The following is a 17498-nucleotide window of genomic DNA, read 5'->3' on the forward strand; positions in this document are numbered from 1 at the left end:
TGTAGTATATAATTACATTTTGTACTTATGTACAGTTAAGTATGAAATCCACTTATTGAAAAAGTAAATCATATTTAATTGATTTGTTTACTATGCCATTCAATATCAACATTTATTTGTTTCAAATTATTTAGTTATTATTTGATATGAAAAGTTTCCATGCTGATAAATTAAGTGTTTAAAACTACAGGTGCTCAATTATGGACACTAAATGCAGTTTAAGTACCGTATTAGCACATAAATATTTTGTTTGATTGAACAGAGTAAAACATATATTTTTGTAATTCCTCATAATACTCACAGAAAGCTCTTTCAAGAAATATTCCAATCAAGACGAAGGTATACAATGTCAGCCAAAAAATCTGAAGATGGTACGTGGCTACCCACTGTGTAAAGTAATACCACTTCCTTGATAACTCTGAGGTTGGAAACTTTGATAACTTAGAAGGTACACCAGAAACTACACTTTGTTGTCTCCTGAAACTTATGTTCTTTGCTCCAGGTTTCCTGAAAGTATAACATAAAAATCTATGTCAGATACACTCGAGCTCCCGGTTTTCTGAAAGTTATTCTAAACATAAAAATCTGACATTTGATTCTGAACAGAATATCCAATGACTTTTATCTTAACAGCTCAAACATCCTACTAAATCAACATCTTTAAATGAAACATAAATCTGGTTTTCAACCAAACCCTATAAACTTTCAAATGTTAAATCAGTTTCTGTTGTAAAAAAAAAAGAGATTTTTTAAAATCTTGTAAAAGTATAATATATAACATTTAATTATTCTTTCATCAAGCTAACAATAATTCTATGAACCAAGTGAATTGGTACAGACAAGTATAGACTATATAACTGTTCATGTATTTATTATTTCTTAATTAAAGATGAAGTCTTATTTTTTACAAAAGGAATAATAGTTTACTTCAATCATTATACAGCAACATGCCAAAACTGAGTCCCATTTTTTAAATTCCTTACAGATTCTATATAAAATACACTTTTCCAAAAAAAATATACTATGAAGCTGTCTTATCACCATTCTTCATCAACAGAAAAATGAAAAATAAAATTTTATTTATTTGGGTTAAAGATTTAATTAGATAACTATGAAATAACAGTACATTGAACTCATTACAAAAAAGACATAAAAAAAATTTACTTACTTTCATAGGCAAATTGTGACTCAATAATTTTTCTTTTAATTCAAATAATGATATTTTGGAACTTAGCAATAAAAACTTAAAACAAAGGAAATGGTTTATTCCCCAGATATTTCCCTTTCATAAGATGTAAAGTTCTATAAATTTGCTTGCAGAATGGAAATACAATTGTTCTTGAAAAAAAAGTAATTTTGTACAGATTCTATGGAGGAAATTGAAAATAGGACTCACTTATGGCATGGGGCTGTATATTGCAAAATAAGTCAAATTCCTGGTAAAATTTTTCCCACAACATGTACATATCATAATTCTAAATCAAACATACAAACTTGAAACACTATCCATAGTCATCATGTGTACAGTATATAGTAAAACAATGCATGTATATATTTGAGGTATGCATAGTAATTTATTATACCATCACGCAATAATAGGTACTTCAGTTTGGCGGAAATTATAAAAGATGAAGGTGTGCCTAATTTGTTTATATAAGTTCGTTCTGGCATGTTTTTAATGCAATTTATTTTGTATTTTGAAGATAATGGTGTCACTGGACATATTACTGATGTGCTGAGTTATGTAGGTTATATTCAAAATTATAAGTATTTAGTGCATAAATAATTTATGTTTGCTTGAACAAAGTGAACTTAGAACATAAAATGTATTAACAAGAGCCCTCTAAGATATACGGTATGTGGAAAATAATTAAGCAAATTTTGGTGTCAGGAACGAAGAAGGAAGTCTGACAAAATGATAAACACATCGTGTAAATACTGTAAATTAACTTAATGAAAATCTCCACAATATGATTCAAGTATTTACGGTTATAATTTTAGAAAAGTGATTGACAAAAGTTCAGATTAACTCGTATCTGACAGGGCTCTGATTAATTTGATTTACAATGATACATTGAAAGGAAAAAGAAATCATACACATGTATGTAGTGCAATATTTGGCTTCACAGTTACATAAGTGACTCTCTAATGATTTCTTATATACATGAATTTAATTTTGTTCTTGCATAAAACTTTCCTGGATGTTACAGGAAGAATTGACCCCATCATTTTCTTTTTTCATTGAATGTAAAAGAAATTACACTATATTACCAGTATCTTGAATTATACCAACAAAAGTTTTACAGTCATATAATTTATATTTTCAAATCAGTAAAAAAATGGATATAAACAATGTGTTAATAAGTTGACACAGAATTAATTATGCATTCTTCTAGCATATCATACTACAAGATTTTTTCTACATTCATACATTTTTAAACCAGAAAAACAAATAAAAAGAATATCGTAAGAGAATTGAAAACTAAGTGCAGTGTATATAATATAATGCTACTATTTCCCACTTTAGTTACCTGTTATCTGGATGGCCACCCCTGAATAAAAGCTTTTTTTATACTTTAAGGCCTTGGCAACCACAGTTTGATTTTAACTTTTGATCATGGGGTACATATTACTTGCTTTTGGCTTGGCATACTACTTACATTTCAACTAGCCTTTCATCAAAGGAGCACAAAAATCATAGATAATCTAGGTTTATTTAAAGGCATGTTTTTATGTATGACAACAAAAAGTAATGTACTGAATGAAAGAATGTGAAAAAACAATGGAAATGAACTCTACATCTTTATCAATTATGCACAAACTCTTTGATTTTCTGGATTTTCCACAGGGAAGGGCTGGAATTTTTTACCCCATGAAATCTCAGTCCCTGCAAAAATAAAATGGTCCACACCAAATTTTTTCTTCATGTACATGTATATATTTTACTCCTTATTGAGTAACAAGATGCATTAAAGCATACATCAAGCATAATAAAATGTAAGCATGAGTATGCAATAAAGTGTTCTCCAATAACATGAGAATATTTCTGTCAAACTGCAGCATCTTAATTTGTCAAAACATGAATGTATCACCTTCAATCATATTAGAGTAAAACAATATTGTTACGCACAACCATATGCCCCCCACCACTGCAAAAAAAGAAAGTGCAAAAGCCCCATAACTCCTGTAAAATTTAAAACTTCTCAAAACAAAATTGTGGGGCAACATTATCAACTATATATGGTGAATAACAACCCCACAAAGCTTGAACAAAGTCCATTCAGCAGTCTCCGAAGAGTTGCGTTCACAAAGTATTCCTATAGTCAACCATGTAAAAAATCAACATAAAACCATAATCCCTGTAAATTTGACAAATCAATATGGTGGTTGAATATAATCATCTACATATGGTTGAGTGGTGACTAACAACACTATAAAGTTTGAACAAAATATGTTCAGCATTTTCTAAGGAAATGCCTCCACAAAGGTTTCCTATAGTGAACCATTAGTAAAAAATCAACAAAGTCCCATAACTCCCCTAAAATTTGCTGAATCAAAATGGCAGTTGAATATGATCAAATAAATATGGTGACTAACAATCCTAACTACAAAGTTTGAACAAAATCCATTCAGCAGTCTCTGAGAAGTTGCACCTAGAAGGTTCAGACAGAAGCATGGACACCTGTAAGTCCCCTTCCATGTTGCGGCTGGGGACAAAAATATGGTAGCTAATGGTAGCACTTTGATTGTCAACTTGACAGGAGTTATGAGACCATATACCTGTGGTAGATCCAGTGATAAAAGAATAGGTTTCAAAATATGCTGTTTTCTTTAAAGTTTGATGATTAGAGTTTACCTATTTAGAGAGTTGACTTAAATAGAAAAAAAAATGAATAATTAAAAAAAAAATAATGTTGTGTACATAAACTGTGTAACATCATGAATTATGGGCATAATAGAGATGATGGTATCTAATGTTTTGCAAGAAATAAGTGTAACAACAAAATTACCGAAAGCTAATCAAATCCATAATCAAGTCAAGCCCAAAATAAATCTGACAAAAAAGGATATTACATCACTGGAATAGCTGGAACCACAATGGTCCTGACTTGGTACAGGCATTTCATACAAAATGGTGGGTTAAATCTAGGTTTTACAGCATGCCAAACCTACCTCTTCCATTTGTGGCGTGAATATATCAGTGGTGAATAAACAGCATTTGCATGCTAAATTACTAGAATACTGCTAACATATTAAATCATTAGAAGTCAAAGCAATTAACAATTTCACAAAGTGCTGTAGACCTTGATATTTACTTACATTGTGTTGTATCCCCTAACTAAAGTAGATCCTTTTTCCTTCAAAGTCATTTTCCTTCCAGGTGCACTACTTTTTTCTTTACTTGGCATAGTAATTCCTAATAAAGTATAATCATTTTTTATTTGTTTTGACAAAATACAATAATCTTAAGTAGTACTCCAGTTAAGAATCATGCAAATTCTGTAATATGTGATATTCCCCCAAAGGCTACACATATATATTTTTGTTATTAAGTTGCTTTATAGGTCTGTATGATGAAATGTATAACACTAATTCCAATCTGCCTGTTCTTAAGAGATAACTCACATTGAAAATCCAATGGTTTCAACTGTATTTTATTGTCATTTATATAGTTACATCCCTTTATTTTTAATTATACAGCACATTCTATGTAATTTATATCCCTTATGAACAGTGATTTTGAAAAAAAACAAAACTGATAAACTGTAATCCATTACCTTCAAGATTCAGAGTAGCTTTTTCCAGAGTGTGAGCATATTCCTTGGATGTGAATATCTTCTTGAAGTCTTCGAGGGTCATGTCACTGCCTTCTCTTACACCAGCTGTTCTGTACATAGAACTAACCAGCTGAGTTAGCTGATTTTCTTCAAGGGAGGAATCTGACAGTTCTAATAAGGATCTGCAAACAAGTTTAAACATAGCTACTATGGAATGTCAGTCAGTTAAGTAAGAATCACACAATGTTTGAAGTTTTTTGTAGATCATAACATGAAAATAATAGGACAAAAAAATATCATTTTGTCACAATATAAAAATCTCAATTACAAATATGAAAAAAAAAGCAGAACAATTATATTAAGTGATTTCTTTTAAAAAATGTTTAAAAAATTGTACCATATTCCATTTTTACAAATATATGATTTATTTCTAACTTAACATACCTATTAACCCTCCCACATTTAGGGGAGACTCCACAAAATCAAAGAAAAATCTGGATTCTCCCACATGAAAATGTAAGATTTGTGGGAGTTTTTTTTTTTTATTAAAATTGATAAATAAATAATTGAATTTTTCCATTAAAAAAAACTTACTTTTACATAAAAATCTTCCACGTGAGACAGTGTCAATTAGGAGAATTTCTCACATAAACTATTCCAAAGGTTAAAGGAATGCACAAAATCTTCATCAAACTTGATCACTTTCTTACCTGATCATGAGAGCAAACTGTTTCTGGGTTAGAACACCACGCCTGGCTGTATCATACATTCTAAACATCATCTCTACCTTACTTTCACCATCATCTGTAATTAACAAACTGATTAACATTCTCTTAACAGAATATCATCACAATTTTTCAATGAAACAAGCATTATTAAATACTGGTAATAAAAAAAAATAAATACTAGTAAAACTGTGAGCAAGGCTCATTAAATCTATACCTCCGCTTCCCTAAAAATGACCTTGTACACAGAAATCTTAATCGTAGACTAGGTACAGAACCAAAAAAAGAAGACTTTTTGGGAATGAAAATTTAATGTTTAAAGAAATTATGGTATTTTTAACCCTAATTGGGTCACTGCCTTTTCGAAATATTATCAAAATCCATCCCTATTATATTCAAAAGTGCTATGTTCATGTAATGGGTAACCTTGAATTGTTTAAGGTTGAGTGAATGTCGTAAGAGCCTTCATGGTTTCTTCCCAATAACAGAAATTTGAAATAGTTTAAATAATATTTTATATAAAGCTGTAATCTGCATATAGAAATATCTTAAAAGCTTATCTTATCATTACATCGCCATATATCTAATCATTTTATCACCAAAAATCTAATCATTCCTTCCAATGGATGCTGAGAAATCTGTTACAGAAAATTTCCAAGAACCCCACCTGTAAAAGTTCTAAGTCGGAAAAAAGGAAGGAAATGGCCTAGAAAACTGGAAAGGGGAGACTCTGTAAAAGTCTTCATGCATAAGCCATATATTAAATATCTAATCATTCCCTCAAGTAGAAGCCAAGAAATCTGAGACGGAAGTACCAGGTATTTGTTACAGAATGAAGGACTGACAGCCAGAATGATGGAAGGACACCCATATCACCATATACCCCCACTTGTCTAATGGTGGCGGGTGGTCCAAAAAGTAATGAATATATTAAGTGAAGGATAATCAAGGAAAAATAACAAATGTGACTACCTACACTTGAGTGTAGTCACATGAATGGTCAATATGATAGCACTTTTCAGTGGGGATAGGTTTGGTTCTTTACCAGATGGGTATAGTAAAATTATTCATGTCGAAGAATTACTATTTTTTTTTATTGAACAAAGCAACCAAACAGGATTTGATTTCCATATCAAGCAAACATTCATGTAAATATTCACCTGAAGACAAAACCACAAAGAAGTCAAGAAACTCCTTGAAGCTTATGAATCCAGTTCTATCGGCATCGACAAGCATGAACATGTTGCGAACAAAGAGTGATGTAGGTTTGAGTTGCAGAGCCTCGGCAAATTCTGTCCTAGTCAACTGGATATCAGCAATCTGTTTTGATGTCTCTATATCCAGGATACCAACATCCATCATATCCATGTTAGCATGTTTGAAAGCCTGGAAAAAGTAAATAAATGTACCATGAAGGCCTATAAAAATAAGTTTTTGAAATACCATGTAGCACAAAGCATTTTCCAATACTGATCTAACCTCTTCACAGTCAATATTATTATGGTACTATCACTATATGGTTTATATGATACATTTATTCATTGCATCTATATAAGTGTCAAAGGTAGAATATGCTTAAATTTTGCATATAATTTTAAAATCTAAAAAATTGTCATATATAAGAAATTAAAAAAAACACACTCTTGAACCCTACTTCAATGTCAACCTGCTCAGACATTTTATTCCAGACCAACCAGTAATCACTCAATTTCATGGAAACATGCTTGCCTAAAAGGCAGTGAGTGCTGCTTTTTAAGTCTTTAGTATCGGTACATCTGGGAATAAATCCACAACCTCCAAAACCAAAATCTAGCAATTAACAACAAAACCACATTGAAGGTATATCCAAAACTTGTTTGCACTCCACACTTTCTTTACCTGCAAACAAACAATCCTGAAGAATTTGTCCAATAACTTCTGTCTTTGTTCCCTTGTGGTAGCATTCTTTTTGATAACCTCTTCCTTAAAGTTGACCTTTTGTAAGGACAAGCCTATGCCTCTCAAAAATGTCTCCAATTTTTGTATAAACTCTTGTCTATCCATGGCATCAGCAAACTTCAACATCTGTAAGAAAAGCATATAAACTCCAAAAACTAGTCATGTCTTAAATTTTTGAATGTTATTAGTATGTTTCTCTTTTCAACTTAATTCATGTCAAATTCTATAGTTTAAAGCTATATAAAACACTTGAACATTATCAGACTTTATATTATCAGTTACTATTTTTGTGAATTTGTAGTTTAACCATGATTTGCTTTCCTTTCAGTGAAAATGATGAATATTTAGCAAGTTTTCATCTGCTCAAATAACAAACAATATATTTAACAAATTATCAGAAAGGGAAATGTACTCAATGACTATGATAAATGTTTTCCCTATGTGCACATCTTAACAACTTATTCTTTACCAAGTCTATTTCCCCTTCGGCTCTGACAGATATAACAGTACCAGTGTCCTCAGAAATCCAGATATGGAGTTTATCTACTGTCTTATTCTCTCGACTTCGTAAGTCTATCATACGCAATGGCTTCCCGCGGCGGTCACTGACATGAATTTTCTTTCTATTATCATCCAGTTTAATTTTTACATTTCGTTCCCCTTCAGTTGGTCCTAACCACTCAATAGCTAAAAAAATATAAACCATCGATATTACACAGGATAATACAAATGTACTTATTTTGAATACATATTATCATAATTGTGTCAATAGAAAAACTACAGAAAAAAATAGTTAAGTGTCAGTCCCTGTAAGAATCAGGCAGTAGGTGAAACATGGTATGAAAAAGACCATCATATTGATAGTGTAATTTGACTATTTTCACCATCAGAATCAAGGGAAACAAACAAGATTTTCCATATCATGCTGGACAATTGAGTTACAATTTCATTGAAATGCACTGAAAATGAACATTTCAAAGGAGATAACTCTAAGATTCTATTGAAAAATTTCTGAGCAAAGCCAAGTGCCGCAGAGATCAAATGTTGGCCTTTTATAATAGAGAAAGTATCCTTGAATAATATTACATTGTCAAATGGGTGGGATTTTGACATACATGTTTCTGATTTTTCTCATTTTGCCTGATTCTTACAAACACTTACACTTAACAACACGGTGAAAGAAAAAATTGGAAACATTTAAAACATAATACAGTTTCTAAAACCAAACCCTAAATAAACTGGAAACCAGTCCAAAATGGAAACCTGTCTAAAGCAGGCATCTTCTGAAACCCCTTTATGTCAATACCTAAGTATTTTGACACTGAACTAACCAAACACCTAACTACACCTATCATTATAATAAATATCAAAAAGTACAGTTTAGACAGATGTAACTGTATGCTGTATCAAGTATAAATGTCAATTAACTATTGCATGTGTCATGATTATTATTTTCTGTACGCTTACACAATCCTAATATTTTTAAAAGCATATGAAATGATTATTGTACATTAAATATATACCAAATTCATACATTCAAAACTATGAAAAAAACACTTACTGATTTTTTTATAGTGAAACAGGGTATTTTCATATAAAATAAGTATTAATAGACAGCAAGTTGCTTTTTTGGTCATGCAAAACATGTAATGTTCAACTCATTCCCTAACTATTATGTCCCTAATTTCATTTTTTAACCCATCGTATCAGTCAATTGGTTCAAAAATATTCAATCAAAATTGCTAATTAGAGTAGTTATCTTTGTTTTAAGAGATGAGTGCCTCTATTGCATGTTTTCATCCTGGTGGGGTTGTTGTCTCTTTGACATATTCACCATGCATATCAATTCTAGTTATACAACATATTAAGGCAATATTCTGTGCTATGACAGTACATGTGTTCTAAACCTACCTAAATATGTGTTTGGTTCCTTTGCTTTCTCTTTCTTTGCAATTCTTTGTCTTGCTTTGATCAAACTTTTCTCTCTTATTTTAGCCAGACAGAGCATTATTCCAATAGTTGCTAAAAAAACATAGAAATACAATTTTCCACATAAACAAGTAGATCGTATGATTTAGCAGACTTAAAGCAATCTTAGTATATTTGATGGCCAAGAATAAAAATATAAGACCAAGAATATTTTTTGGTTGGATGTGAGGTACAGAGTAACTTAAATATCATGAAGTGGATGAGTGGAAAGGGTGCACGGTAGACTCTTCATGCTTATGGATTGCTGTGAAAGAATTTATAGTTAATACTGAAAACTTTTACCAATGTCAGAATTTGGTTTAACCTAATGGTTTTGGAGAAACATTAAACACTCCTTATAACCCCACTATCTGTCCAGGCAGATATTGGTGTTATAATGAATTTGGCGATAAACTGATTTGATAAAAACCATAAGTTTTCTTGAAGATAGTAATATTGTAATGACTGACTGACTGAGATCCATAAGATAAAATGTGTAATTTGACATACATATATTTGATATGGAGTTAAATTTAATTTTTTGTGTGTGTTTCAAATATTATTATATTTGTTTACATTGCTTTGTTTGTCATATATGTATATTTTGTTCATTTACGCTTTGAATAAATGGATAATAAAAATTTGCCGGGATACCCTGCTCATCGTCGTTGTCATAAGAGTCCTTTTCAGATGAAATATCACAGGCAGTTCTACATTTAACGTGTAAATCCCGTAACGATGTGAAATAAACAGCAATTTGCTGCTGTGTGCTATTATGATGTTAAGTAGCATAATCTAAAATTTCTCTTATTTGACAAAAATCTTAAATATTTTGCTTCCTTTTAGGCATTGACATGTTGAACAAATAAATAACACAAATTTTATTTATTCAACTTTATTCAGAATGAAAACTTATCAGTCTGGATTGTAAAATTTAATTGCAAAGAAAATAAAAGTGTGTTTTCTCAACAATATATTAACTACTTTGACAGCTTATTGTAATCCACTTGACAGGTTGTTTATTCACCTAATTACGACCATATTCTTCTGTAATCAGTAATGTATAAATGTATTGATTGACATTGTGATTCAGGTTTAACCAACTTTATTAACCAATTTACAACAATATGCATAGAAATGCCCATCCTATTTGAGAAGGCAATTTCGACAACTAGTCATTACGAACTGGAAAATCCTACAGCCGGTCATTACAAAATCATAGCCATGCATTATAAATTTTAAAATGTGCATCAATACGGGACCATTACAGACTAAATCAAAATGGCGTACATTTCTTACAATAAGTGACAACTTTAATTAAGAGTGACCTAATAATTCAATTAATTAGATTAGAATATTTAAAGCTGATGAAAAATGGTACTTGGACTAAGTATATTGAATTTTTAGGTATGTCTAATCTTGTGCTTTAAATTTACAATTTGGGGGGGGATTATTGGAAAAGACTACAAAACCTTCATGAAAATTTTCATAAATATTTGATTCATCTAGACGTGAACTTATTTTCAATTATGGTGAAATCAAATGTATTCATAATAGACTCTGACTATGTCCTGAAATAAAGTTAGCTAATAAAAGTATCAATGCATGTCCTTTTCCATATTGGCTCTGTAACATGCCCTTGGTACTAACAATGGCCTCAAATGGCTGTAATGGCCATTACTAATACCTCGGGCATGTTACACGGCCAATATGGAAAAGGCCATACATTAATGCTATAGTAAAATGGTCGTTCGATCTTCAAGTATGTTGGTGGATGGTGATATGTATGTATCAGATGTATGAATCAACCTTCTTATGATTATCATAATAAGGTTACCAAGGTTTAGTTTAACTTGGTGATTATTTTTATCTATATTATCATTTATTCAACTGTATAAACATTATGGTAAAGACACAACATATTGTTTTAAGCTCATATCATTCATGGAATTTCGGAGGCCTGGTTCATGTCTTCAAAAATGATATTTAAACTAACACCTAAAAACACCTCAACCTACAACATGTAGTCGTGTAAACTTACCTGGAACGCAAAGGCCAAGTGTTAAGAAAGTCAAAGGGAACCAGATCTCACTTCCTGAGAAATAATCATAAGTCTGCCATGCAGTACAGTTCTCAATTATAGTGCGTTCAATGCCGTTTGCTGGAACTTGAATCCTGGTATTGATGTTAAGTTGGGCTGGTTGGGGACAAGGATCACTGTTGCCTAAAAAGAAAAAAAAATATTTCAAGGTTCTAATAAGCAATTTTTTAAAAATTTCTTGCTAACAATTACTTTAAGAACCAAATGAATGCAATTTCAATATTTAAAATTTAAAATCACGTTCTATCTTGATATCAAGAGATTCACAAATACAGAACTAAACAGATGATTTCAATGACTAAAAATTCATATGTCCCTAAATTTTTTTCACAGTGTGTAAAACTAAGTTAGCTTCACAATAATCTAATTCTTGTGGTGTAGTCTTCTGCCTACAAATCCAGTAACAAGATATTCAAAGAAAAGTAAGAAATGTCAATGACAACCAGTCACCGCTAACATGGACCTTTAGTCAGAGTGATCTTATAAATACTAGTTCAATAAAATGTTTTGGAGCAAGGCAATTAATTAATTAACAAAAGACTTGACTGGCCTGTACAACTTGATAAAGATAGCATTGACAGGTTTAGGGTTACCCATGTACATGTCCATATAAACATATATACTGGATATTTTTCATTTAAGGATTAAACAACAACCTGAGTGTATAAAGACATCAGCTTGAATTTCTGCCTGATTACCAGTGACCCCAGACTGCCCGTTTACCAATACATTTGTTGTTCTATCTATCACAACGCCAAGGGTAGTGCCTTCTATTTCCCGTATTTCTGCATCACTGAACAACCTGTAAAACCAAGGTCATGTTAACAAGATTGATATATGCAACTATATGTCCCAAAATGCCGCAAAAAAGAGCATGAGACCTGTAACTCTTGTAAAATTTGTAAAATCAAAATTGCAGTGCAATCTGATCAACTACATATTATGACTAACAGTTTTGTAAAATTTAAACTAAATCTGACCAGCAGTGTCCACTGAGTTCTGTCCACAATGAGTGCCTATAGTGTATTCAAATTCAACGAAGTCCCATAACTCCTGTAAAATGTGTCAAATCCATGTCCCCTTCTTCATTGGGGAGGGGGATGGGAAGGAACACCAAACATTTCCTCTTGATATCTAAAAAACATGCTTTTAACTATAGAGAAATTGTCCACCAATTATCTCCCCTTGAAAGGAGCCCTCTTTTTGTCAAAAAATCTTTTTTCCTTATTCTTTTAGAATAGTTTAAAGATAAAGTTTCAACTTTACATCAAAATTATTTGCTCAATGAAAATGCACGATATTTTCATACAAATTTACAATATTCTGAAAAAGATGTTTATTGTTATAGCTATGATCTACCCTTTAATAACCAACAAAACTATAAAATTAAGTTTCATCTACAATTCTATTTTCACAGTACAAAACTTACCCATTTCGTCTATTTTCATACCAGAATCTGTCACCATCTCTAACTCTTATAAACTGGTCTAACAAAATGGCAGTAAATAATGGACCTGGTCCATTAGCAGTAGTCTCGATAAGTCCACCTACCCACAAGTCCACATCTTCTGGTGATGTAGTATTTAGTCCTAAATTTGCATGTAAATTCTTTAATCTCTGGATAGCCTATTCAAATATTAAGTTAAAAATCCTTACCAACAGAAATATCTTCAATTAAATTGAAGTAACTGTAAGTAAATACATGTAAAATTATTAATGTAATTGTTCAATCAAAGAACAATATTAAAAGTTCATATTTGACCTAGTGCAACATACATCTTAATTGCTTATTCTGTTCTAATTCAGCCATCTAATTTTGGAAAAAATTGTGTTTATCAACATTAGTCTCATCTAGATAATATTCATCTGGCAGTTTCAACAAAAAAAATCCATCTTGAAACGATGAGAATTTACCATTTTGTATTTAATCTTGACAACAGCGCAATAATATCAGAATCAATTTTTTTTCCCAAAAATGATAATAACTTTCATGCAAATACAAGGATATATTGCATATAGGTCATTTTTTCTGGCTTTTCTGCTGAAATACCCAGGCAAATGCAAATATTTATTCAAATACCATATATATTTATACATATTCATGTTACAATTAAAACAACAAGAAATATCCAAAAAACAAATATACCAGATGTAAAGGTTCATCAAAAAATCTTATTGTAAATATCAAAATTGGATATCTTCTTAAGGATTCATAAAACCTCTTAAACTCCATTTGTTTACAAATAGAAAAAGAAAAGCTACCACTGCTTGAAGGAAAGCACTTCAAAATGACACTTAACTACATCCAAATTTTTTTGAATGTGAAAAAGACACTTTTAAAGTCTATTTATAAATACATACTTGGTTATTTGTATCAATATTGCCAGTATGCATAGCCTCAAAATTCTGCAACCTTGGCAGTCCAAAGGTCTCGCGGACAGACTGATAGTCTGGCAAACCATGGTCTCTACCTCGCTGTATATTTATGGCACCAAGATCCCTTCTTGAAAATTCTAGTGGACCAAATACATCTCCTGGAAGGAAAGTCAGTTACATACACTTAATTGTAACAAGACATTACACATGATTTTCTTGGTATTGTTGACAAAACTACTTTCCTGATGAAGTGAAAGCAAAATTTTACTGTGGTTATAGCAAGGTTTAAATTATTATTATTATTATTATTATTATTATTATTATTATTATTATTACAAGGTTCTTTTATAGTGCATTACATATTTACAAAAAAATACTCGAAGCACTTTACAACATACATTAAAAACATATATTAACCCAGAAACTAGTAAACTTAATTAACAGTAAAATAAAATTGTGAACAATAAAGGAAATAAAAAAATAAATCGAAAAAATATTAAGTTGCAATTTACAATTTAAAACCAGATTTAAAATGATCATATCAGTCATCCAAATAAAATATAAAAATTATTTACACAAACTTCAAATGATGTTTTATGGAAGGTTAAAAGTTATCTGTTATCAAACTTAAAAATAATGAAACAAACAGAAATTAAAAATTATTGAAAAGGACAAAAAATCATGTAGTGATGAAAAATTGTGAAGTAAAAATAATGAAATATTGAACAATGCATAAAAAGTAATATAACAAACTGTAAAAATGCAAAGCAATTTAAATACACAGTAAATAAATATCTCAACAGTGAAAGTCAGTTAATAAATTCTCAATATCAAAAGACAGCTAATAAAAATCTGAGACTCAATAATTAAACAATAGTTAAAATTTTTTGTACCAGGAACAAAAGAGGTTCCTTATGAGAGTGATTCAAAATGAGTAAGAAATCAAGAATCTTACACCTGTACAAGGGTAAGATTTAATCATTCTCTAGCTCGGCTGAGCCATGTTAGAGACCAGTATTACATCTTACCCAAGGGTGTCTGAAATTTACCAGCTACACAGTGCCTTACCCAAGTGTGTCTGAGATTTACCAGCTATACAGTACCTTACCCAAGGGTGTCTGAGATTTCCCAAACTTGCAGGAGAGAACAGTATTACATCTTATCCAAGGGTATCAGAGATTTACCAGCTATACAGTACCTTACCCAAGGGTGTCTGAGATTTCCCAAACTTGCAGGAGAGAACAGTATTACATCTTACACAAGGGTGTCTGAGATTTCCCAATCTTGCAGGAGAAAAGCTGGTGTTTGATTCTTTTTCTCACATTTTCTGATAAAATGTTTGAATTGAAATGACCTGCATTTAACATCTGATCATGACAATATCAGGCCAGTGATATGTCATAACAGTTTTAAAATTTAGGTCACTTCAAAACAGAATGAACAAACTGCAAGAAGTAATCAATCAATGGTAATTCTCAATAGAATTATTATATTAAAAGAATTTTCAAACGCATATTTGTTATCGGTAAGATATGATAGTACATAACTCTTTATTCAATCGTGACAATTTTTTACAGAAAAGCACAAGTTCTGTCTCAACTGGTTGGTGACATTGGGAAATCTTGCAAAGCTAAAAATAGGAATTTTCTTGTCTCTTTAGTGAGAAACAGCCATCAATACTTTTGTAATCATTAGTCGTTTCATTATAATTTGCAGTAAACACATTTTCTTCTGAGAAAGTTCTAAAATCACTCTGGCAGAAACCTAGCATCATTTATAAACTTATTTTACTAAATATTGGAAAATCTTTCCATAAGATTCGCTATTTACCTGCTAGATCAGCAACCATTATGTTATCTTCTCTTTCTGCTAAGGTTGAAGCCATTCCTCTGAACAAAGCGTCAACATCTTCTGTTACGGATTCCTGAAGAATAGATACATGTTATATTAAACTCTATTTGTAATATGGTGGCTTGTATCAATTTATTCAAAACTTCTTCTTTAATATGGAATAGAATTTATTAAAAAAAAAATTCATTGAATATAGTAGGATGTAACAAAAACCTAGAGTTAATGTGTCCATGGGACACAAATGTCCACTGCTTTCTTTTAAAATCAAACATTCAGTCAACAGGATTGTTCCCATAGTAGAGTTGATTAAACTCTTATCTAACGTTAGAACTTAGACAGAGGTCAAGAGGAAAGGAAGTGGAAGCTTAATAAAAGCTGCATAATATTAATAAATATCATTTTTTAATGGGGGGGTTTCAAGTATTTCAAGATAAAAATAATAAAATAAGGTAGATGATAGTATATATCTTTGAAATTATTGAAATAGTTATTGTAAAGGCCCCTGACTTCTAAAGGCAATCAAAAAGTACTACATGTATAAGGTTAGTGAAATTACCTGTGAATTCCAGTAAGCATTACATAGCCTTAGAGCATGAACCTCATTCGGTGCACCCGGGATGTTTAAACTGCTTGGTTTCCATGGGCATCGGTTATCTGTAGTAGCAGCTCCTCTGGTTACAAAAAAATACTTTTCAAATGTTAATTATTTTATAACACAAAAATTCAACAACTGATATGACTACACAAAGAAAATCTGTAGCCTAAGTTTGTAAAACTATTTGTTCAAACTTGCAAGGCCTGAATAAAATTTCACCTACTATATCATTGTTTTAATGAAATACATTTCATTTTAGCCCTTACATTATTGAAGTAATAAGTAAATGAAATATTTAAACTGTTTTTCAGTTTATAGGATATGTGAAACTAGAGGCTCTGGAGAGCCTGAATCGCTCACCTGGTAAAAAAAAAGTCTATATAGTTTTCTAAAGCTGGACTCTTGACCTTACAGTAATATTGTCACAAGAATCATTTACTAGCAATCAATACAGAACATCTTAGTTATCCTCCTGATTTTCATATTATAAATAAATCTCTAATCGTCATTTTCTCTCTTCAAGGGCAATAACTCTAACATTGAGCAACAGATCTTTATGAAAATTTCAGCATAGATCAGTCTCACCAAACTGATCAATTTTCCCCCTAGAAAATTAGGCTAAGCCCTTTGGTTTTCAAGTTATTTTAACAAGTTGTAAATTTTTATTAGTGGTGGCCATGTTTTCGACAGATAAAAAATGTAAAGGACATCATAACAAACATGCAATATTGGTTCACAATCCATCCTACAAGTTGTCTAAGAAGAGATTTAAAAAAAAATCCATTTAAGGATGGGCCAATAACTCATTCATTTGTCAACAGATCTTTCTGAAAATATCGGCATTCACATACATATAGGTAATCCCATCATGCTGAATAATTTTAATCCCTGCCAGATTTCAGATAAACCCAACTGTTTTTGAGTTACATGCATAATTCTGAAATTTGACCCCTATGGTCTATTTTTTAAAAACGGTGGTCATGTTTTTCACAAGATCAAATATCCACATGCATTGATTGCTAAACATATTCTATATAATATTAAGCAAAGTTTTGTTTTAATCCATCCAGTAGTTTCAGAGAAGAAGATTTTCAAAGTTGGAAAAGTAAAATTCAGGGAAAAACCCATTTCAAGACCTATAACTCATTCATTCGTCAACAGATCTT

The 17498-nt window shown here is 31.0% G+C and overlaps 1 protein-coding gene across 1 annotated transcript in view; it reads right to left on the minus strand.

Annotated features, from left to right (window-relative positions):
* LOC148621699 (dual oxidase 1-like) overlaps positions 1 to 17498 on the minus strand; it is a 40491-nt gene that overhangs the window by 9483 nt on the left and 13510 nt on the right. Inside the window, exons 9-22 of the mRNA XM_088576342.1 lie at positions 16294 to 16408; positions 15717 to 15810; positions 13872 to 14044; positions 12940 to 13136; positions 12167 to 12312; positions 11451 to 11633; positions 9353 to 9463; positions 7911 to 8128; positions 7382 to 7567; positions 6664 to 6889; positions 5489 to 5582; positions 4779 to 4960; positions 4321 to 4417; positions 302 to 507 (exon numbers count right to left, since the gene is read on the minus strand). Of these exons, the coding sequence (XP_088432468.1) occupies positions 302 to 507; positions 4321 to 4417; positions 4779 to 4960; positions 5489 to 5582; positions 6664 to 6889; positions 7382 to 7567; positions 7911 to 8128; positions 9353 to 9463; positions 11451 to 11633; positions 12167 to 12312; positions 12940 to 13136; positions 13872 to 14044; positions 15717 to 15810; positions 16294 to 16408 (2228 nt within the window). The remainder of the gene's footprint in view (positions 1 to 301; positions 508 to 4320; positions 4418 to 4778; positions 4961 to 5488; positions 5583 to 6663; positions 6890 to 7381; positions 7568 to 7910; positions 8129 to 9352; positions 9464 to 11450; positions 11634 to 12166; positions 12313 to 12939; positions 13137 to 13871; positions 14045 to 15716; positions 15811 to 16293; positions 16409 to 17498) is intronic.

Source organism: Perna viridis, chromosome 3, assembly GCF_037379345.1.
Source record: "Perna viridis isolate PV_CMFRI_1.1 ecotype Kerala chromosome 3, ASM3737934v1, whole genome shotgun sequence".
Taxonomy (NCBI): Eukaryota; Metazoa; Mollusca; class Bivalvia; order Mytilida; family Mytilidae; genus Perna; species Perna viridis.